We start from the raw sequence: 24,659 nt of genomic DNA, 5'->3' as shown, positions 1-24,659 counted from the left end.
GGTAAACAGTTTTTTTAGATTCGAAAATTTCTGGAGTGGAGAAGAAGAAGACCATGAGAGATGATCAAATATTTCGCATTTTTTCGTTTTTTGGTTTCTGAAATAGTTTGAAATTTCACATTATCAGAATTAAATCTGATAATCTCATCCTGAGATCCAAAGGATCAGGAGGGGAGTGAGATAAGGGTGGCAACTATAACTGTGTCACTATAGCCTAAATATAAGGGTGGCACTCCCCTCCTGGTCCCTTGGATCTCTTCTCTAGATCATCATATCTAATTCACTCAAAAATCGCGAAATTTCAAGATTTCAAAGTATTTCAAAAACAAAAAAATGTAAAAAAGGGAAAACGTGAAATTGGGTTCTTCTTCTCCCAAAATTCATAACCCAAAATCAACAACAATAGCTATAATTCATAACCCAAAATTTCGAAACCCACGAATTGATTCACGAATTGATTTTGAGTTTGATTCACATTTTGATTTCGAGTTTGATTTAAAAACTAATAAAGTGGCTGCCGCACACCAAGGAGTTCATCAGGAAACAGCTGGAAAAGGAACTGTAAGTACATGATTTCGCGATGGTTTTAAACTGGTTTAGCAAAAATTGGTTTTTCAGTTCTCCACATATTCGTTTGAAGCCATAATTCATAGCTATAATTCATATACAAAAGCAAAAGCCATAAATATTGGCAAAATCAATTTGTTTAAAAACATAAGCTTGTTTTGAGTAATTACCTTGAATATGATATGCTCAAATATTGTTTAAACATTACTTAATATTGTTTGAATATATGACATACACAAATATTGTCTATAATATTATTTTAACTAGCATATTCGGTGAACTCTGTCAGAGTTTTAACTAGCATTTTCGGTGAACTCTGTCAGAGTTTTGAATGATGTAGCTTTGGATGTAGTTTCTTCTTTGAATGATATTGTTATGGAGGTAACCATCAATTAGACTTGGGGCTTTGGAACTGTATCTTCAGGAAATTCAGGTGTATTTGGTTAGTAGTTTGAATTTAGTATGTGTAAATCTTGGAAGAAGTATTATTTTGAGTAAAAGTTAGTATAATCTCTGTTTCTTGAAGTTTTGTATTTCCTCAACCAGTTCCCGTTTCATTTTGCAAAGCAACTTCTCTATATTCTCATAAAAGTTTGTGTCTTGTTGTCATTCTTCGGATGACTATTTCTTTCAAAGTATCTATTGATTCTTTGGTGTTGAACTTGACCTAGTTGAGACTGTAAAGGCCATTGACTCAGCTCCACCAAGGAGTTTTTTTATGCAACACATGGATGTGAAGATTTGAAGACAAAAGCAGAAGGCAGGATATTTCATTTGATAATATCAAGGGCATATTTACTTGAAGAAATGACTTCTTTTTTTCTTTTTTTCTTTTTTTTTTTTCCGAAACTTGGACATATGACTCTAGCTAAAACAAATTCAAATACTATTTTGCTGCTGTATGCATAGGTGGATGCTGTATGGAGATGACTATTATTATATACTGATGGCGGGAGTGCTGGTGGAGGTAGTGGGAATGAATACGGATACAAATCTTTGGTTGGAATAAATGTGTCTTTTGTCTGGCTGAAGAACACCCAGTGCATATTTAAATGACTGCACATTGTTTTTAGAGTGGGCCCTTGTTTAGAACTCCATCAATGATTAATCTGACTCACTAACAAGTTCTCTTTTTTATGTGAAATTGCTTGATACAGGTTCATTCATGGTTCGTATAAAAGCTTGATAGTCTACCAGGGGAAAGCTTTTTATGGAGAAGTTTATGACGTGGAACCAGGGTGTTATCTTCTAGTCATGTTATTTGTATTTTAAAATGCTGCTGCCAACTCTTAATTAGTATGAAGATTTATAAATTTGGCCATTTAAAGAAGCACAAATGGTCATGTTTTTGTCTCACTGCGCCTCAAATCTTTGTATTTTCTTATGCCTTTCTTTCTTATTTTCGTAATCATTAATTGTGTATAAGCTACTACGAAAGTGAAAAGATAGAGGAACACACACATACGCATTCAGATGTATAAAGCAAAATATAATGCAACACTGAAGAAAGAGTATTTTCAGACGAGCTACGAGAAGTTTAAAGTTCGGCACTAAAGTCTTGATAATAATATATAGGTGAATCATTTGGAGATCAGATGAACAGAGTGTGTTGAAGACTTTAAACCAAGATTGTTGCTTAGCAATGACCAACTCGGAACAATTGGAAAATAAAACTGACAGGTAAAACTCTGACAGGCAAAATAAAACTCTGTATTACTGTTTCACAGTTTCAAAACTCTGACAGGCAAAATAAAATACAGTAGCCCTAGCAACTTCCTCACGGCAGAGACATCAACAAAATAAAAAATATATTTGAGTGCACTCAGTTAAACTGAATCAACAATACCGAGTCATTGAATACTAATGAGGAACTTCTATGACTGCATGAAACGGTTCCTGTGCAGATAATGCAACAACATGAGAATTGAAATCAACTAAAGTCAGTGGAGAAAAATTCCCAATATTAGTGCGTATCAAATCCCCTAATGGGTAATCCTTTCTTGGCATAATATGGTCGTCTTCTTCAGCTTCAAACATGAACAGTAGTCTCCCTTTCCATCACGAATGTAGGTAATTCGATTATTTCCTTTTGTGAAGGCAGCAGCTCTTATCCTCTCTATTACCAGACCCTAAAGCAAACCAAAATAACTCAGAAGAGTGATCCGATAGAAATTTATGATACATGAATTCTCTAGAAGAAAATTACACATCGATCATATAACTAAGGGCCTCAGCTGGTGTCCCATGCTCATTTTGTAAGTATACTCTCCAACCCCTACAAATCCAATAAAAGTCTGGAATCAATATACCATGTCTGACATAAGTTAATCAAGACAACACTAAACGAAAGTAATCAAGACAACATAAGTTAAAACTCTGACAGAGTTTACCGAACTCTTACAGAGTAAACCGAAAATGCTAGTTAAAACTCTGACATAGTTCACCGAAAATGCTAGTTAAAACTCTGCCAGAGTTCACCGAAAATGCTAGTTAAACTCTATCATAGTTCAAAACTCTGACAGAGTTCAACGAAAATGCTAGTTAAAACTCTGACAGAGTTCAAAACCAAGTTTTCATGAACGACTAAAACGAATTAAACAATTGTATTTGCATAAATTAAACAATTGTATTTGCATAAATTAAACAATATAGTTTTGAATATAATGAATAAAAAAAAACATTATCAAACGAATTAAACAAATTAAATAATGAAAGTACTTGATAATCGAAAATTGCATACCTTAAATCGAAAATGGGGGTTTGAAATTGGTCCAAAATTTGAATGGGGGTTTGATTTGTATGAATTTTTCGGTTGAATAATTAGGGGTTTGATTTTGATTTTGATTTTGAAGTCGATTTGTTTGAAAAATTAGGGGTTTGATTTTGATTTTGAAACCGATTTGTTTGAATAATTTATGAATTTGTTTGGAGAAGAAGAAGAAGACCGAGATGAGTTTTCTTCTCAAATTTCGCGTTTTTCCTTTTTTTGTTTTTGAAATATTTCCAAAATTTTGAAATTTCACGATTTTTGAGTGAATTAGATATGATGATCTAGAGAAGAGATCCAAGGGACCAGGAGGGGAGTGAGATAAGTGTGGCACTATAACTGTGTCACTATAACCTAACCGATATATATATATACAGCCTCGCTCACAGACGGACATCCGTAAAACGGACTTAACAAAAAAGTTAAATTTCACGAAATATACTCACAAAGGTTTCAACATATTTCTCTCTTTATATCAATTAAAAAAAAAAAAAAACTTTATATCATATCTCCAAACATAACGTTCTCCGCTGGTCTTCTCTTTCTCTCTCATGCGGTTCGTCTTTTCTCCCCTTCCCGAAAGCAAAAGCAATGGACTCTCTCCCCTTCCCGAAAGCAAAAGCAATGGACTCTCTCCCCTTCCTGAAAGCAAAAGCAGCAATAAACATAACGTTAAGTAGATAGTTTTACTGTTTGAGTAGCAGAGAGATAACAGTGATTGTTTAGTGACAGTGGTAGAGACAATCGAGCTTCACACACTAATTCTTGTAGCCTTCAAACAACAAGAGAATGAAAAGAGAGGGTCGTCAACATGGGATGGTTAGAACATGTATGATCTTACTATCACCATTAAATCCTAGACCAAATTCTAGAGTAGTTAATGAGTTTGAAACACTGCCAACCGCTGGACAGTACACAAAGGTATCGTCAAAGCCAACCAATCACTCAAAATTCACCGGCAAATGTGGCAAATCAAAGTGTGAGGGATGTCATACTCACCCTGTGTGCAAGTCCAAATCTAAGGCTAAAGGTGCACAAAAACTTAAATCAAGTGATGTGGAAAAGAATCATCAGCTAATTGCTTGGCGAGTTGTTGACAAGGGAAATAATCTAAACTTTATTGGAAAGTCAGGAAAGGAGTTTCTGCATAATATGTCCAATGACTGTATGGGCAGTGGCGGAGCCAGGAATTTGAGTGAGGGTGAGCCACCCAGATAACCAAACATACAAAAAAATAATAATAACTAATTTCTTTTAATTAATAATTCAAACTTAAACCAACCAGAAAACAAGTATATTTCGAACATCAAATATCTTATAAAATGATACAATAAGAACATTGGATCAAGAGTCTCTAAAATGTAATGTCTAGAGAAGAGGGCAAGAGCCGGTAGAAAACAATAGACAACTAGACAACGAGGAATATTGAAGTGAACGGGTAAATGCCAATACTAAGGTATGCAATTCTCTGTAGAAACTTGAGGTGGGGACTGGCAAGCAGAGTATTGTTGCAAAAGTAAAAGATCTCAATAGAAGCATTTTAACATTTTAAAACCCACCACTAAACAAATATATATATAATGAAAACATTAGTAGAACAAGATCACAGTGCAAATTCCTTTTTGAATACCTACAGAAGCAGCTACCAAACGTCTCATTAACCAAGATCACATACGGAGTTTACCAGCTTCACTAACGAGTAACGAGTCCATTTCCACAACTTTTGACCAAAAGTCATCATATCCACATAAAGACCTATTTACAGTCATTATTTTCCAACACCCTAGCATGGGTTGGAACATCTTCAATCTTCATAAGGAACACCAATATGATGGGATTTTGCATCTGCCATAAAAACTCATATCTAAGTCCCTAACACAACATCTATTGACTAAAAAAAAGTAAACTCCAACATTTAATTAAACACACCTCAAGTCTCAGTCGGCAGTCGCAATAATGATAGTCATAATTAACACTAGAACACATTGACTCCCCTAAAAAACTCCTAAATACAACCAGAAATAGACCTAGAATAGACAACCGACAAATTGCCCTTACAGTTGCAAACCTAAGTATTTAGTGAATTCATGACAATAAATTAAGTTAGAGTTGTTATCAAATAATAGAGTCTAGGAATCAGTACAAAAAGATAAAAAAGAAGATAAGAAATTAAATAATGTGAGTCTTACCTAGTTACTCCACAAGAAATCAAGAAAAGTATAAACATTTTAGTAGAATAATTGAGAAGGGAGTTACAGAGGAGAAATGGAGTGTTCTTTTGTTTGGGTTTCTAGCTAGACTGATACTATATTTTTTTTTTCGAAAAGTTGATGGTGAGCCAGGGCGTACCCTGGCCCCCTAGCTCCGCATTCATTAACTAGAAATGGAGTTGAAGAAGGTATCCGTGTTGGGTTTGTGATGGAACAAGTAGAAGATGAAGGTTGGTGTATAGTGGGAGAGTTCTAAAACCATAATTTAGTCTAATACTTCTTTTGGGTCAAGAAGCGGATTGAAAAATAGACTGATCACGTGATATTCTTTTTTTAATGCCAGTCTGCTCCTTGTATGTCATGCCTATTTATTTACTTATCAAAAGAAAGAAAAAGTGATACGTAACGGGAGGGTTATTTGTACACAAGACACAACGTATCACGTATATAACTTTTTATTTTATTTAAATAATCATTTTCTTCTCTATTCTATCTACTTATTCTTCCTCTTGATTATTCATTCCATTACTAGAGTTAGTGTCTAAGAACTGTCATTTGGATACATAAAAAGGTGTCTATGAACTGTCATTTTTGGATACATAAAAAGGTGATAGCGTGAATGGCATACATCATACTGTTTGGGGAAAACGACATCAATTAATTCCCACTGAGATAATTTGAGTATGAACACTCTAAACTCTAATTGAAAAATCTAAATTTTCACTACAACCAACAATCACAAACCTTAGCTATAAAATAAACTATCACAAACAAACAATAACAATGTAAAACAACGAGACATAAGATATAACGTGGTTCGGCCAATGATGTCTACTTCCACAAAAACCAATCATTTTATAAGTGTGGGAAGAAAAATTACAATCACTCTTCTCAAGTCTCTCCAAACTTACTAGATCTCTCTTCATTAATCTCTCCTTACAAATTTATCTCTTTGCAAAGATTTTCTCTCAATCTCCCAGGGTCAAGCATTCCCGTACACAATACCCTTTCTTTTGTAATATTGTCCTACCTCAAAATATTCCAATACACAGTACATTTGCTTTGTACGTGGTCCAGTTTTGATGTTGAATACTAAGAGATCAGTTTCAGGGTACAACAGTGGCTATGGTGGAATCCTGAGAGACAAATGGAGATGTCAAAATGATGTTTATAGGTAGTTCTAAGAAGAATTTTGTAATGTACCAGGAACCGAACGAAGTTGAACAGGACTTCAAGATGCACTGAAGATGGGTGGCGATAGGGTCATAGTTGCATCTGACTCCCTTCCCGCAGTTAGGGCTATGAGGGTATCACTGGTAGATCGAGATGACACTCCTTGGTAGTGCTCACAACTGTTGGGAGCAATCTTAGCATTGTGCCACAGTTTGTAGTGGTAAAATTGACGCACGCCTATATAGGGAATGTAACCAAGCTGCTGACTACCTTGTCTAACTTTATATTTCCCTTGATGCCCACTAGACTACTTCCTAATTAATATCGTAAAGGATGCTGAAAGTGAAATGTACTTGAAGATCCAAATTTAATACAGGTTGAGCTCTGCCTAACCCCTAGTTCTTCGCACAATACAAAAAGATGAACCCCTCTATGGAGAGAACAAGAGCAAGAACAGAGTAAGCTGGTTACAGACTTACAGTCAAGCACAGCTAACCCAACCTTGCACTCCCAAACCCACTGCCATTCTGCTATTTCTCACTATAAGAAGATAAAAAGCTGCAAAGCCACAAATAAAGATTACTCATTATAGTAGTAGGGCTAGGATATTGGATGGACCATCTGTGTTTAAAGTATAACACTTCTTGAGAGTGCACATATACACAATAAGTTAACTCCGACTTGTGTCTCAATACAAAATAAACAGTGTACAGCAGCATTTACACTTACCTTATCAAGGAGCAATATGAGTGTCAAACTGCAAGCGGCCACAACACCACTAGGGTGCTGAGACGACAAACAGATCATATTCTCATCCAGAAGTACAAGGTACACAAAGTGCATGACCAAAAGTCACATGTTGATCATCTAAGTGGCAGTCGGTACAGGCCACAACTGGCGTAGACAAGAACTGCAAATATTTGAATATGAACATCAACCAGAAAGAGCAGCCTTTTCAAGTCCGAGTTCTCCAGGTATCCAATAATCAACTACAGTACTAACGTTGTGCTTCATTATAAACTTAAGATTCCAAGACAACCACAGCATGATAGGCAATTCTAGAAATATGTTGAGAAGGTTTGCAAGGAACAAATAGAAAGTTCAACATGCAATAATGTTCACCAGAATGTATGGAATGGCCATATGTGCAGTACTGTTCTAGTGCATTTTTCTGCACGAAGTACTTCAGGTAGATATTGTTCGGGACAACAGAAGCTACAGAATTTTCATTTCTAATCAGCAGTGACCCTGAAATAATATATTATGCAAAATGTCATATGAAAAGAGGTACAAACATTAACACATAAGAACAATCTTGCAAAAGCAGTTCCTCATATCATTTACCAAAAAAATAATAATAACTAACACAATTCATATGTCGTTCAATGCTCAAAATATGTCCAAGTACTAACCTCTTAAATTAATACACGTACAAGAAGAAACGGATTTCTAGGAGTTACTGTGACAACTGACAAGTATGAAAAGAAGCTCCTCGCAATATAAAACTTAGAGCATCCAAGACGTTCAAGATTTCTGTCAAGCAATACTAGCAAATGTACCCGGAGTTCATAACAGTGTTGAGAGGTAACAAGATTGAGATGTTATGCATAGTCTCGTTTTTTTGGAATAAACTCAAAGATCTGCCACTATAACTGAATGTGTAATAATTTAGTGGGTTTTTGATTTTTCCACCAGGACAACCCGACCATTCCATTCAGTCTGGTCAAGTGCTCGAATAGCTGCATCAGCATCTTCATCTCTTTCCAGTGTTAAAAAGCCAAAACCGCGAGAATCGCCAGACCTGGCACACACAAAAAAAACACGGTCTTCATATATCAGGTCAGGCAAACATACTGGGCATGTTACATTCAATATCTACATCACTTTCAAAACCACTAAATTTCTAACTAAAAATTATGATTTACGATATTGATAAAGTATATTCTCTTCTGGGTACAAGGATTGAAAGCTTAACTAGCACCCACTTTGCACATTTTCTTCCTGTTAAGATGGCATGAATTGAAAGTTTTAGTTGATTATTGTGCAAAAGACATTTTGCTTAAGTTCTCTATCATTCTCTTGTTTCCTCTAATTGTTTATGTAGGTACCTCAGCCGAACTCTGTTTTAAATTCTAAATTTATAAAATTAACTTTCTTGCCACTAAAAAATATAGTAAAATAAGAAAACATGTTCCTTATGTTAAATGTCTTATGTACCACAAACTTCACCAACTTCCAACCTTAGAACACTTCAAATGTTTGATTTGCGAACAAAAAGATTATGCGACTTGTCTGTTGAAATAAAGGTAAAAGATAAAAGAATATTCTAATTCTAAGGAATCCTGTTGTCAGCTATGATACTTAAAGTTTGGCATTATGATTTCAACAACATACAAATGAAGATGACCACCAAGTTCTAATCCATTTAGAGATATGACCATAAGAATAGATGAACAATTGTGACAGCAGGTGACGACTAACAAAGTCGGTAAAACCTTTGGGTGATGATACCATAGGTCTGGGGCTTGAACCCCGCGAGGTACTGATCTCATTTAAAAAAGGCTTAAATTATTTTTTTTTTTTTTTTTTTAAAAAAATGTAGAAAGTATGAACACATATTGAGGAGTCATTTCAGTAGGAATCAAATTCAGAAATACATACTGAAGGGGTATAACCACGAAAAGCTGTCAGGGAACAGTGAACTCAGGCAACTTCCAGTGTAAGGATATGTGAAGTCACCCAGACAAGTTAAGATAACCTTTTTTTGAAAACACTGTAGTTGATGAGTCTTATGTTATTATGTCAATATTAAGTTGAACATGCACGCTCATTCACTAGACAAGTGAGGCGGGTGGTCTTAGGGCCACTTGTCCCAGTGATAACTGGGCCGCAATAGCCAAGTGGCGATCAAAATGTGCTCCATAGCAAGTAATGCAGACTTTCAGATCTTCTTTTACACACCCAGCATCTAGTGGCCAAATAAACTCCTATTCTCTGCACTTTCTCTTCACTGGTTGCACAATTACTCGTTAACTTCCATGCTATTGCAGAAGCTTTAGGGTGTATGCACTCCTCACAAATGAATTTATGCCAGGTGACTATTCTTCTTGCCTCTAATCTCTTCAAATGTAGATGCTGTTGAGAATTCTCCTCTAGTATCTCTGGGCACCACATCCTGAGATCCTCATCTTCTGTTACTAGTCTATTCATCATTTCAGTGCTGATCCCATTTGTCTTCAAGCAGCTGTCTGAAATTTTCGGGAGGTCTTAGCTGGCCATTCTCAATGAGATAGCTTACTTTCGCATTGCAACTCTATTGAAGCATCAGACAAGTTTAGAGCTTGCTTCAGTGAGAAGGTTCCCAACCAATTGTGGTGTGTTGCTGATGTTGACGGCGTGCGCCCCTTAGTCGAGTCCAAACCCATGGGTTGTGAGCCCACTAGTTTAGTTGTTGCTTTATTATTATTATTATAAATATGAGGCTTGTAATTAGGATTCGGGGTGTTGAAGTTTATGAGTTGTGAGATTTAATAAAAGAGAGATTTTTAGATCTTCTTTAATTTGTGTTTCAATTAAAGTGTAGATTTTAATAAACTGAAGCTTCCGCCAGTCAAAATCTGCTTCATTTGGTATCCGAGCAGATTGATTCACGGGATTACTATTCACGAGCATTGTTCACCGAAACACTGTTCATTAGGTACTGTTCACACTCCCCGTATTACTGTTCACTGCGAATTGTTTCTTGAAAAAAAAATCAATTTTTATTGTTATTATGGTGAATAACAAAGCAACTCGAGGTCATCCTCCCTCTATGGATACTCGCATGTTTCGTTTAAAAGAAAACATGAAAAACGCGACACAAATATTCCAGAACTTCACTGCAACAATGGCCACAGTACAGAGGGAGGTGCAACCACCCCCCCCACCACTTCAAAATACTGGTTCAATGGTTTCAGATACTGATAATGCGTCCTTGCAAAGTAATGGTACAGTCCCTTTCCTAAACCCTTTTGCGCCTATTGCTCTAGAGAATGATGGCGGGGAATGAGTTGTTGGAGAGAATAACGACATTCAGGTTCATCCCCTGGGTGTAGTAAGTGATCGTATAGCACCTATTGTTGGAGATGGTCAAGGTGATGAAGGTGTTGGTGAACCCCCTATGCGTGTTCCACCTATAGTGCCACCACCAGTCCACACGCTACTTGTCGTGCGCCCCCAAGGGCCACAAGATATGATATTTTTGCCAAGGTTAAACCCTAATGGCCAAAATCGAGGCTACCTAGGCAAGAGGCGCCTCGAGGTGTGCGTCTTCCTCAACAAGGGTGTGAAAATCTGCGTGTTAATTAGGTTCGAGGTAGAGGTCGTGGTTACCAACGTCCTGTACAGCGTTGGGTTGATGGTGATAGGAATTTTTGAGAACAAACCATTCCTCGCAATGCAAGACGAGAATAGGGGCCGGTCTCCATCTCTTCCTTCTTCTCCTTCTACTGATCGAAGTGGTCGTAGGGCAGACCGTGAACCTAATCACTAGGCAGGTGATTTTGAAAGGTATGACAATTTTAATTATTTTGATGAAGATCATGGTATTCAGAATATTGATAATGGGGTTGTTGATGTTAATCGTTTCCTCCGCATATTGGAGAGGAGTCAGGCTGGTGATATTAAAATCGATGTGGCTGTTTTTTATGGTAAACTCGATCTTGATGAGTTTATTCATTGGCTTAATCAAATTGAAAAGGCCTTTGATTATATAAACTTGGATGATGGTAAGAAGGTTAAATTAGCTGCTACTAAATTGAAGGGTTATGCTTTGGTGTGGTGGGATGAGTTAAATCTGAGGAGGGTTAATCAAGGTTACAGGCATGTCTGCATTTGGTCTACTATGCGTCGAGAGTTACATGCTCATTTGGTTCCTGAACAGTACCAGCAAGATTTGTTCATTCGTTTACAAAATTTGAAACAACTATTGTCTTCAGTTCAAGAATATACTGAGCACTTTCAGTTGTTGTGTACTCGTGCTGGGTTGGTTGAAACTGATGAACAGAGAGTGGGTTGTTATCTGAATGGCTTGCGCAAGGCAATTCGTGGAGCACTTATCATGTTTGAGATTGATGACATGGCTACTGCATTTAAGTATGCCTTGCGTGCTGAAAAAGTGCTTTCACCTAGTGCGACATCAGCACCTCCTTATACTGGTTTGACAAGTGCAGTTCCTGCTGCTACTCCTGTGCCAGTTGCTGGTACATATAGTGCTGCTAGCCTGCTAGAAAGTGCTCTGAATGTGGCGTTATGGGTCACATTGTTGCCGAGTGTCCTAAAAAGAAGAAGCGCCCTGTTTTATTAGATGAAGATGAGGTCAAAGATGTTGCTGCCAAGCCACCTTATCTTTTCCTAGATTTCCAGCATGAAGCTTTGTCAGTGTTTCCAGCCTTCAGGCGCTCCACTGCTTTAGTTTGTGGACAAGCTTCTTCAACATGGGGAGAGTGATGTAGAACATTAGTATGTTGCTGATGTTGAAGGCGTGCGCCCCTTAGTCGAGTCCAAGCCCATGGGTCGTGAGCTCACTAGTTTAGTTGCTGCTTTATTATTATTATTATAAATAAAAGGCTTGTAATTAGGGTTCGGGGTGTTGAAATTTATGAGTTGTGAGATTTAATAAATGAGAGATTTTTAGGTCTTCTTTAATTTGTGTTTCAATTAAAGTGTAGATTTTAATAAATTGAAGCTTCCGCCAGTCAAAATCTACATCAAATTGTCTCTCCACAAGTCTATACAATCACCTTCACCTACTATCCATGGAGACCTAAGCATAATCTCATTTAGTGCCAAAATTTATGTCTCTCCATATAGAAGTTAGCTTATAATACTCACTCTTTTATTAAAAGACTTACTGTACCCAAACTTGACACTGAAGAGAAGGATTGTGTAGTGTGGACACCAGACAAAAGAGGTAACTTCTCAGTTGTGTCTGCCTTTGAAACTATCAAGAAAAAAAAAATAACAAGGTCTGGTGGTACTCTATGATATGGAATGATTATACCCCTCCAAGAACGGCTGCACTAGCTTGGAAACTTTGTCATCATGTTGCAGAAACTGAAGTTTCAGCTCAAAGAAAAGGTGTGACGATAGCAATCAAGATGTCCTTGCTGCTGTAACCATGCAGAAGACATCAACCATCTTCTATGAGAATGGCCTTTTGCAAGAGATCTATCAAACTGGGTAGCAACAAAATTTAATGTCACTGCCTCAATTCAGAATCTTCAACAAGCAAAATCAAAGCTAAGAGCCAGAAGTCCTATTATCAAGCACCTCTGGCCCTCGGCATTGTGGTTGGAGGTATGGTTGGACTGTGGATGCAAAGGAATATACAGACAACAGGTGATCAAAACCATTCAACAAACACGATAACTCTCAAAGGGTACAGTGAGAGGTACATCTGACTTGAACATTCTCAAGCAACGGTTCATAAAAGCTAAGCATCCTAAGGCACCACAAATAAAAGCTTGCTATTGGGAAACTCCAAGAACCAATGTGATTACGATTGATTGTGATAGAGCATCAAGGGTGAACCTAGGAATAGCAACAATAGGAGCAACTTTTAGAAATTCAACCTTGTGATGTGGAGGAAAATAGGAGTCAACACCAACTACATGGCGGAGTGTGTAATTCTTGAGAGTTTAGAAGTCGCATTGACTAAGGGATGGACAAGAGCATGGATTGAATCTGATTCAAGTTCAGCAGTTCAAGAATTCAAGAAAGGCAACTTAACATGGCAGATGAAACAAAGATGGAGACAATGCAAGAAGAAATTGCAAGAGATGTTTATCACCAGTATATGGAGAGAGTTGAACACATGAGGGTAGACCAAATTGGACTTCCAGTTGGGAGGCCCCAGCAGTGCCTCATTACAGATTTGTGAACTAAAGGAGAGACGTGCAGGGAGATTGGTAGTAATATATAGTGCCTACCAAGTAGGGATGATATATTAACTACAATGATGCAGCCCTCAGCTTTATTGATAAGTTATGAAACTGTACTCACTTGTAAATTTTAAACATATCAATACAATTTTGCTTCGCAAAATAACAAAAACTTGCTCCTCATGAACACTGAAAACTTATCAGACCCAGTAAGAACTTTCCATGCTAGCTTCATTAGCACACTCTGGTTGGCTTCTTCCATTCTTCTCAGACCTAGACCCCTTCCTTGAAAGGCTTGCAGCAACTATCCCAGCTTACAATGACTGTCTTCCTAGTATTAGGATCTCCAGCTAAGCAATTCTGTAGTAAAGTTTCTGCTTCCCTCATAATCCCTACTAGCCACATTTTAACCATGTTATACATTGGGATACTGCACAACATAGATCTAGTAAGGGTTGCTTCCTTGAAATGACAGTAATCAACCAAACCAACTGGTAATCCTTTGTTTTATCTTGTCAAGAACACAGCTCCCAATAGGAACTCTTAGGTACTTTTCAGGAGCTTCCCAATTCAACTCCCACTATATGTTGTATGTTATTACTTCTAATCACTTAGAGACCACCTGTAAATCGTTTGCTCTTGTTTTTGCTCACACACTGACCAGATGAGAACTCATACCTTCTAAACAAATCCACCCTATGCTGCAGTCCTTTCTTTTCCCCTTTAAGAAACACAAAAATATCATCTGCAAAAAGCAGAAGGTTGAACCCAAGAGTCTTCTTAACTTGTACCCTAGACATAGTGTATCCACTGTCACCGGTCTTAGCCCTCTGCCAGCTCCAAAGTACACGCATGGTCCACCATTTATAGGAACTGACATCATAGCAGTACTAACAATTGGCATCACTCTACTAATCCAAGTTTGAGAGAAACCAATTTTTCCATTAGCACCTACAAGAACTCCCACCTTAAGGTAGCATATGCTAGATTGCAAGTTATATATCTATTTATATAGCTACATTTCTTTTCTGCTTTGGTTCATTTTCCATCGCTGAAACAAGCCCAATATTTAAGTGGATGCACCTTCAATGTATAAAGCCAGCTTGCTCTCTACATACCCATTTATCAGTGATTCCATTGAGCCTAAGTTGAATAACCTTGGAAAAAAAATTCATGAGACAATTTCCCATACAATTAGGCCTGAATCTAGAGATTTTTGTAGTCCCCTTATCCGTAGCAATAAGTGTAATGAAATGAGAATTAAACCAGTAGGAAGTTGTCCCTCCAAGAAAAAGACCTCACTGGAGCAGTGGTGGTAGAATATTCCTTGGAATCCATCTGCCCCTGGAGATCTATCTTTACTCAAATCAACAGTTGCATGTTCAATCTCAGAGTAGCTCGGAATGGCAGAAAGAATAGCATTGTCTTCTTCTGTCACCAGGTTAGGAAGTAGGTTTAGAAGCTCTTCATCAATCTGTATTGCTATGTGTTGGAACCTTTCTTCAAAAAAAATCACTATATAGTTCTTTATTTCTTCTTGTTCCACTAAAAGTTGATCATCCTCAGTTTATACTTCAGAAAATAATGCTACACCTTAGCCCCCCAAGCATTGTTGAAGAAGCACCTATCGAGTTTTCCACGTTTCCATATATCCTCTTCTTGCCCAGTTGATTATTGCAACAGGTCTTGTCCAGTCCCACATAGTGGCTTTCAATCATTTATTAGCTCATAGAACTCTCCTGCATTGCACTTCTCAGAGGAGGTCTACCTCCATGGTTTTCTTCATATCTCAGAACTATTTTACAGTTACCTACCAGTATCCATGGTGCCTGTGTATTGACCACTCTTAGTTCTTTCCACAATTCTCTTCTTGCTACAGTTAGCATGCACAAAAGTTATAATTACACCCTCACATTCCACTATAATCTGTTGGTTGGAACTGAACAGGTGTCACACATGAATAAGAAAATTGAATCGCTTCCACATACATGATTACTATCAGGTAATACTAAGCTTAGGGATCACAATAGGTTCTTCTAGGCACAAAATGTCAAGTTTATGTATGCTAATAAGCTTTTTTATTCTGTCTAAAGCTATCAATTTCTTAACCTCTCTTACATTCCAGAAGAATGTCCTCCTTACCCGAACCTTGGATCTTCTAGTCGGCAGGAGACCCAATGAGTCAATGACATTCTTGTTCTGCTTTTCTTGCTGTAGGATACTGGAGCTTTCTGCTTCAAAGATCCCCCAACACGAAAGACATGAGGTCTCTGAACATTCTGATCAAGCAGTGCATCCTCCCCTTGCTCAACACTCTGATTCTCATTGTCTGTCCATAACTGAATGACAAAGTTTCATTCATCTACAACTTGTACCATTTCCTGACTACACCTTCAAGCATCTCAACACCATCGATTGTGGGTAATGGTTGCTCCACAGGAGTTATAGAAGTGTTGTTAGCATCAATGAAGGTTACCACCACATCGTTGGATATTTCTGCATTCTCCACTGCAAATCCTCATTTTCCACCCACTCATTTTCTACTTCTTATTAAACTACTTGCTGTTCGCCTGTTACCTCTGCCATAGGTTCTTTGTCTGCAGTCTGCCAAAACCACAATTAAACCTTCATCACCTTGTACTTCTACTACTGGCTCCAAATTATTAGTATTCTGCTGTAAACTTCCTCCAGTACCACTACCACTAGTGGTTCGATTTGCTTCTGCTTCTCTTTCAATTGTCTTTTCTGAGTCCTTGATAGACCTTCAGGCAAATTCTTCTTGTTGCTTATTCCTGCTCTTTGGCCTTTTTCCTTATTCTATACCTCTTTCTCTTTCTCATTAAATTCTTTCCTCAAGAATTTGCATTCAGTAACAAGATGCCCCACTGTCTTACAGGAATTTCAAAACTTGGGCATCTTTTTTTTTTTTATCGGTAAAATGTGATGTGTATATATATATAATCATAAAGTCAAACTTCGTAGGATGAGATATCCCACACAAATGCAACAAAAGGAAAGATAGATACAATATAGATACTAGAAAAAACTACAACTGTGAGAGAAAGCTAAACCAGAGGGATGCAACCATGCATGGCCGCCCCATCTGAACATTAAGTCCTCGAATGATGTATCTGTCCACTCCTCCCAAAACTTCGACCAGAGAAAGGCGAATCCCTTGATTGCTACAATCACCTCTGTCATAGTCGCCGCACATCCATCAAAGTGTCTCCTGTTCCTTTCTAGCCACAAAGCTCACATTATAGCAAAAGGTAAAATGCTCCACAATTTGCATCCCTTTGGGGATTGGACCCTAAGCACCCAAGAGTTCAACAGAATTTTCACTGACCGAGGAACATCACAATACACCCCAAAGTGGCCCCCAAAGTAACTCCATATCTCCCAGGAAAAAGGACAATGAATAAGTGTGATTCACTAACTCCTCATCAGCCATACACAAGGGACAAAACTACAAAAGTTAATGATTATTTTCTCTCTCCTAATTAAGTTGTCTATGGTCAAAATCTTATTATGGATCACACACCAAATGAAAAAAGAGACAAAACAAGCGATCTTTGATGATCAGATAAAAGAACTAGGAAAGCACCCCTCGGGTGTTAGTCAGTAAGTGAGAACACAAAGAAAAGTAGAAAGACTTGGTTGAGAATTTCCCATTCTTTTCAATAGTCTAGTGCCGATGATCCCTATCCAGTCTCACCGCAGGATCCACTTCTAGCATAAGCATGAGGGTGACAATGCTCCCAAAATCTTACCCACATATTTGTCCGTCCAAAACTCAATGGTAGTGTCCTCTACCTCCACTAGTATTTTGTCATGTATTGTATTAGCCATATACACATCAACCCCCCACCCCCCAACACACATATCCCTTTCTAGGGTGTTCTCATCAACATGAATAGGAGAGACAACTGTTGTCGCCATAGACATAAGAACATTGACTTTCCAATACTCCATACTGAGTAGGGCAGGGAACGGGTCGGGTTTGGGTCAGATATGGCTATATCCGAATCCGAACCTGAATAGTTTGACAATATCCGAACCCGAATCTGAATCCAAATCCGAATCAAACTGAAATTTTTTACCCGAACCGAACCCGATCGGATAACACTATAATTTTTAAAAAAAGCCCAAAAATTATATCCGAACCCGAATTCGAACCAGACCCGAATAAATAAACGGATATGAAAATCGACCCGAACCCGAACTATTCGGATTCGGGTCGGGTCGGATGCGGGTCAAACCCAACCCAATTCGCTGCCCTAATACTGAGACCAGGTAACCTTATCCACACAGCCACCATGGCGTTCTTGTGCTTTCCAACAGAAAATTTGGTGTCCATTTCGAAAATCTAAGAAACTGTCTTCCCATATACCAAGGACCCCTAAACCAGATCTTATCTACTTCACTTTGATTTTCAAGCTTAAAAACCAAGAAACCCCTTCCCAAAGGAGAGATTTTGACTCTAAAATCCCAGAGTTCAGTAGCCATTCTTCTAACATCAACAATACTGATTGCATTAAAATTAGTGTGTGCCACTAAAAGCATACTTATTATAGTCAATACCTTTATCAACTGAACTAGGAGTTTTAATTGAAAAGGTTTCTCCTCTCATACCTGGTAAAGGCAAGTTGGAGAGGTCAACAGTTCTATTCATTCTATCTCTTACTTTGTCTGCATAAGTCACCGTCTTTGGATGAGGATCCTCTATTATAACTTCAGTAACTACATCTTCGCCCTTGTCCAAAGTTGGCGCACCAACAGCAACATTTAACTTCTCTTATCTCTCCATGGGTTTGTTTCTCCCCAGATTTCTCACTGAGGCATCCCCAATGTCGGGAACAGCTAATGTAAGGAACAGCTTCTCTTATCTTTAGCCTCTAAAGATAAATTGGGAACAGCTAATGTCGTATTTTACAAAAAAAAAAGTCATTCATGCAAATCCAAAACACTATAAGAAAATGAGACTCACATGGCTGACACCATATTTGGATAAGGGCCCGTCAGTCTCTAGTTGAGGAGTCGACTATGGAAGAAAAGTCAGACGAGCTTACAGCTCAACTTGGGAGAATGGGTTACTTGCATATTCAAAGAATTGATATAAAACACTCTATCATGTTTGCATAGACCATAAAACACACATAGCGGCATGAGCCAAGTAAAAACTGTCAATAATATATCATATCATACAGGGTACGACAACAGTAAAATAATATTTTAAGAGATAAATGTTGGTTCAAGTCTTGCAAACAGATAATAGAAGTACAAAGTTACCTCTTATCCCGAACTATGCGAACATCCCTCACACGGCCAAACCTCGAAAACTTCCTTTCAAGATCTTTTTCAGTAGTCACAAAGTTAAAGCCAGCAACAAATATATTATTTCCAGGTCTCCCAGCTCCATTGTCGCGGTTGTGAGGCGGAGACCAAGGTTTCCTTCTAGGAGAGCGACGGCGTGAATGGTGCCTTGGAGGAGACCTGCGCCTCGGGGAATACCGCCTACCAATGAACCAAGCATGAAAAACATGAAGATCTGAAGGATACCAAAAATAAAAAAACATCGAGAAATACAAAGTTTTACACACCTAAGTATCGTTCAAAACAAAATTGTTATAGAGATGATATAGCAGATACAACTATACAAGAATGAAAGAGAATCTAGTAGGCCCACAAGATCTTTTAGAGGTACCAAATAAAGAAAATAACAGCCCATAACCTTAATGTCCTCATTAGTCAAAGGGCGCAGCCATTAATTTTGCCCAACCACGCTAACCATGAAAAGCCAAAAGTAACAACAATACATCGACAGCCACAAGAAGATATGATATCACATTGGCCTGCCATTGAATCGGTACGATCCAAAAATCTTATCATAACCAAAACTCAAGCTTTTCTAGCCTATGGTTGGTACCAACTACCCATCATAAGCTATCTAATAAGGTATCAGATTGATTCTACACTGATCCTGTTCGAATCCATTAAGGACTTCCTACGAACAAATTTATAGTCCGCCCTTCATATTTCAGGTTAATGTATAATATTTGTCTATTTTTAGATATAACGCAATGTGTTTTCTCACTGTCGTGGTCCTAACCCAACTCACTTCTGATTAACAGTGAAATTATAGAGTTAACCCAACCAACTTTTGGATTCTGCTATTCAACTAGTAACAACAAAAAAGTTACTGCATCTGGCCTGCATCGACAAGGATCCAATCCGATGCAATGAGAGCATACAGCAAAAAGAACTGCAGTTAGAAAAGCAAGAATGGATAGGATTATATGAACCCACATGTCGCCAACCAATCTCCTATCAGTGACTGTTCTTGTAGAATCTTTCTGCGGAGAGTTCTATTATAGATTACCAACACCCATAGCTTATTTCTGTAGCTTGTACTGTTATACACATAATTTTCTATACAGTCTAAAGATTAAAACTAATAATTAATAAAAGCAAGTCAGTAACCTCGTGGCACTTACTTTCAATAAAAATTAATTTATTGAACAAGGTGATATAAAAAAATATTAAAACACTATTTTTTTTCAAGGTAAAACAAATATTACCACAAAAAATTTAAAACACAATATATAATTTTTTTAAAACACTATATTATACCACAAAAAAGGTTACCTAGGGGATCTTCTATAATGTTCTCTTGCATGTGGGGACCTTGATCGAGATCTATCACGGCGGTCTCTTCGAGATCCATAAGAAGAATCTCTCTGCCTAGTAGGCGAACGTGACACTGATCTATCCACTCTTCTGGGATCTGGTGATAACTGACGTTTTCTCGGAGATGAAGACAGCCGCTTTAAGAGAGACTCATCCCTGCGAGGAGAATCCCGTCGAGACCGCCTACTTGGAGAACGTCTTACCGATAAAGATACATGGTCATCAGAGAGATCCCTTCTACTGTGCCCAGCGGTCCTTTCAGAGGAAGGTGAAATTTTCTGCTTAGATGATCTAGGGGAGTCATGAAGACCCTGTGGTGAAGCAGATAGCTTTCGACATTGCAAATTGGGAGCTCTTTTGGGAGAAACAGATATTTCTCTCACTGGCAATTTCCGCCCCTCTAGCTCTCCATCATTAGTCAGCAGTGTTCCTGAGTAATAACTGTCTTCTACCTGAGTTTCATTATCACCATCCTCTTTCCCCAAAAGATGGTCGGCATCTTCTTGTTCAATTACCACATAGCCAGAATTTTCCATTAATAATTCAGGATGAGATGTATTTTCTGCTACATGATTAGTGGAACCTTCTGCCAAAGGAAATTTCAATGAGATATGAGCAGGATCGTCCATTTCCAGATCACTGTGGATATGTGCTGCCTCAGCTGGGGAGGGTGATTTATCAGAATATCTTCCACTTGCTACCCCCGTGTCACAACAAAACCCGTCTCCATTAGATTCAATGTGTTTTTCCCTCTCATTGTCATCATATAGCTCATAATGAACCTGAGAACTAGATCTGTTATCAGGGGATTCAAGTTTCACACTACTCACATCAGCAGGTACTGGGGATGTTTCATAGTGCTGATGACTTAAATCCTCTTGAGTTCTATCACCCCATGCTTTGTATTTCTGATCATAACCCCTTTCTTTAATGCATGCAAGATTAAGCTCTAATTTTCCACCATTAGAGCCATCCTTATCACAGATGTTACCGTTATCAACTGAAAACGTGTCCGGAGAACCCAAATCCATGCCTTTCAGAAGCCCAAGACAAAAAAGAACAGAAGAATCAGAATTATATTCTAGAAAACATAGACAAGTTTAGTGATAATGAAGCACTTGCACTGAAGAAATTAAAAGCACATAAACTAATTAATACGTTACACATTGCAATGCCACCAGACAATGAATTAAGGGTTAATTGTTGGTGATCATCCTCGCAAAGAAACAACTCATTTCTATAGTTTTAACCTTGTCAAAGTAGTGTGGAAAATGAATTGTCCACAAATTTAGAACCCTCGTTTTACAAAGTTAAAAACGGTGTTGATTTGGTGGATCACAAACTAAGCATCTTTAACGACAAGACTGCTTTGAGGAAGACACTCTTCTCCATATTAAACCTACCTTATGGCTCTGGAACTCTCAAGAAACTGAGAGCAAAACCTTAACTTTTTGAATGGTGTCGAATAGCTTGGCATGCATTTTTTGTTTGTTTGGTGTTTTTTCTGCTCCCCCCCCGTTTATTTTTAAGGAATAATATACACCTTTCCAGTATTTATTAATCATAGGCATCAACCATATTAAGTGTCTAGAAACTTGAATATGTTTTACTCACAGATTCACCAGTTAGCATATTACTTGGTACAAACTTATGTAACCTCAATTTAAGAGCTAAAACTCAAATATAAAGATTTCATATTGACATACATTTCATGAAATGGGAAACTATGAAACATAATAGAAAGAATCATAAGTATAACAGAAATGCATTAGAATTGACCGAGAGAAAGATTACCTTCTTGGGTTTTGAGCTGAATCCTTTTTTCTGTTTTGAGAGGGAGGGAGGAAATGGGGAAACGGAGGAGAAGGAAATAAAAGACTCTTCATTTTCGCTGATATAATATACTGCCGATATATATCGGTTGTGTGTTATCACGTGCACGACCAAATTTGGGAGCAACATCAAATTTTGGACATAAAAAAAACCGCGCCATTAACCCATGCGGTTGTAGACTATCTTAAAATCCCAAACCCACGCCGTTTTGGGAAAACCGCGCGATGTGTCGCACATTAACTTTCCTATTTATTTTCTTTCCAAATCTCTCATGCGGTTTTCGTAAAACCGCGCCATAGAAGCCCACTTAGAAACCCAAACCCATGCGGTGTTAGAAAAACCACGCAGTTTTACCAAAACCGCGTGAGAGATTTGATACAACACCAAAGCTGGAACCAAATTTTAGCCGATTTGGTGTTTGGTTTGGTGTTTTTTTAGTGTTTTCATCAACATGTGACTCTCCTGAAGATGAAAAAACACCAAATTGTTGGAAATTTAGTGTTTGATGCTAGGAAATATCTCTCCTAAAGATGTTTTTACATATTATTACAAAAATCTCTTTGAAAATTACAAAATCACTAAATTGATAAATCATTCTTTACATTTTGTCTTTCCTCACCTGTCGTTCGAAAAAAGACCTTACCAACACACATTTTCAAAAAGACTCGTAAGAGCATTCCTAACCAAGGTGATTTTAAGGGGAAATTGTTAGGATATATATCAAGTTTCCTATAAATAAATTACATGATAGGAAACTTCTCATAGAATTGTATCAATCCCTTATTCTTCTCCTATAATTATGGGATTTACTTGTAACAATTAGTCTATATAAACCCATGTAATTGTTACACTAAGATATACAAGAAATAATAATCTTACATGGTATCGGTATAGGTATCGATCCTCTCTACAAACCCTAGCCGCCATCTTCCTCGTTCTTTTTCCGCTGCCTACACACACCATGTCTACACTTGAAAATGAGACTAGCTTACCAGTGAGAACGAGTAATGGTTACCAGGAAGTATTATCCTTGTTGACCCCTGAACGCCTAGATGGCACGAACTACATTGAGTGGTCCTTAAATGCTCGGAATAAACTTCGAGGCTGGAAGCGTTGGGGATTCATCTCTAGAACTAAGGCTGCTCTAGTCGACACTTCCTCCACTGAATATGAGGTTTGGGAAGACGACAACTGTATGATTAAATCATGGTTGCTTGATGCCATGACTAAGGATATCAGATCCTTGTTTCTCATATTATCTACTGTAAAGGAAATCTGGGATACTGCTAAGCTCACCTACTCTGTCAGTCAAGATGCTTCCAAAGCATACCAATTGCATTGTGAGGTGTTATCTATCCGTTAAAATGGTGGCACTGTTATTCAATATTTTGGGAAGTTATGCAAATTATGGCAGGAATATGATGCAATTGATGACTGTATTATGGAGTGTCCCACTGATATTAGGTGATATACATCCAAGGTTAATTCCCAGAGAGTATGCCTTTCTCGCTGGCTTAGACTCTTACTTGGATGGGGTTCGCAGTCGCGTTCTTTCCACAGTCTCTTTCCCAAATCTTCAAACGGTTTATGCCATGATATGTGTTGAAGCCAACCGGCATGATGCTATGATGGGCAGTGCACCTGTGGATAGCATAGTTATGGCTGCTCGCAGAATTTTATCTCGGCATGACCTGAAGAAAGGAGGGCACAAATGTAGCCATTGTAATGAAGATAATCACATTATTGAAACATGTTTCAAACTCCATGGCTACCCGGACTAGCATCCTAAGGGTAAGAAGGTATCTGGTACAAGTTCTACTTTCAAACATGCTGTTCCTCCAACCCTTCAACCGAGTGAACCTTCTGCAGGTTTTTGTGGCATCAACTGGTATGTCCAAATCTGTTCTTAGTTTTTCTACTTTTACTACGTCTAGCGATTGGATAATTGACACAGGTGCTACCGATCATATGACATGCAACTCTTCTAATTTAGCCAATTATTTGCATCTCATTCTAAACATGCCATTACTAATGCCAATGGCGCATCAGCACCAATTGTTGGTATCGGTACAGTTATTTTACCTACTTCATTACCTATTTCTAATGTTCTATTTGTTCCTTCTCTTGCATGCAATTTGCTCTTGGTAAATAAATTTATCCAAGTTTATAATTATGTTGGCTTGTTCTTTCCTACTCTCTGTCTTTTTCAGAACTTCCATACCAAGGAGAGGATTGGCAGTGGTAAGCTGCGTGATGGATTGTACTATCTGGAAGGTGATGCTCTACCAGTTAATAAAATCTTGGCACATGCAGTAAGTTCACAGAAATTGGAAGACAATATAGAGCAAATATGGCTGTGGCATAAAATATTAGGTCATCCGTCACTTGGTTATCTTCAACGACTTTTTCCTTCATTATTTATTGGCTGTAATATTTCGGATATGGTTTGTGCAATTTGTGCCCTGTCTAAAAGCCATCGTACTCATTTTCCTACATCAACAA

General features: G+C 37.9%; 2 protein-coding genes across 4 annotated transcripts; one reads left to right on the top strand and one right to left on the bottom strand.

Moving 5' to 3' along the window:
• Positions 1-6,374: 6,374 nt before the first annotated feature.
• On the bottom strand, positions 6,375-22,264 carry LOC147497006 (uncharacterized). 3 transcript variants are annotated; one of them, XR_015194991.1, is made up of 6 exons: positions 22,119-22,263; positions 20,283-21,357; positions 18,927-19,151; positions 8,130-8,518; positions 7,447-7,965; positions 6,375-7,275 (listed from the first exon to the last, which is right to left on the bottom strand). XR_015194991.1 is itself a non-coding variant. In XM_086559789.1 (4 exons), exons 2-4 carry the CDS (start codon positions 21,353-21,355, stop codon positions 8,386-8,388), a joined length of 1,431 nt encoding a protein of 476 aa, XP_086415915.1. In that variant the 5' UTR covers positions 21,356-21,357; positions 22,119-22,264; the 3' UTR covers positions 8,033-8,385. The 3 variants fall into 3 exon arrangements, 1 of the variants encoding a protein (XP_086415915.1); XR_015194990.1 differs by lacking the exon at positions 6,375-7,275 and having other exon boundaries at positions 7,277-7,965; XM_086559789.1 differs by lacking the exons at positions 6,375-7,275; positions 7,447-7,965 and having other exon boundaries at positions 8,033-8,518; positions 22,119-22,264.
• An 854-nt stretch (positions 22,265-23,118) lies between these two features.
• Positions 23,119-23,520, top strand: LOC147497005 (uncharacterized). Its single transcript, XM_086562727.1, has one exon. It carries the CDS (start codon positions 23,119-23,121, stop codon positions 23,518-23,520), a length of 402 nt encoding a protein of 133 aa, XP_086418853.1.
• Positions 23,521-24,659: the final 1,139 nt, after the last annotated feature.

Source organism: Coptis chinensis, chromosome 5 (assembly GCF_015680905.1).
Source record: "Coptis chinensis isolate HL-2020 chromosome 5, ASM1568090v1, whole genome shotgun sequence".
NCBI classification, from domain to species: domain Eukaryota; kingdom Viridiplantae; phylum Streptophyta; class Magnoliopsida; order Ranunculales; family Ranunculaceae; genus Coptis; species Coptis chinensis.
Note: the sequence above shows the minus strand (reverse complement) of the source record. Positions and strands in the feature narration are given on the sequence as shown.

Coding starts and splice junctions, on each gene's coding strand:
- LOC147497005 (XM_086562727.1), top strand. CDS start 23,119: ATGTCTACACTTGAAAATGAGACTAGCTTACCAGTGAGAACGAGTAAT.
- LOC147497006 (XM_086559789.1), bottom strand. CDS start 21,355: ATGGATTTGGGTTCTCCGGACACGTTTTCAGTTGATAACGGTAACATC. Junction 19,152..20,282: donor CATTATAGAAGATCCCCTAG/GTAACCTTTTTT, acceptor GTTCATTGGTAG/GCGGTATTCCCCGAGGCGCA. Junction 8,519..18,926: donor CGCATAGTTCGGGATAAGAG/GTAACTTTGTAC, acceptor TGTGTGTGCCAG/GTCTGGCGATTCTCGCGGTT.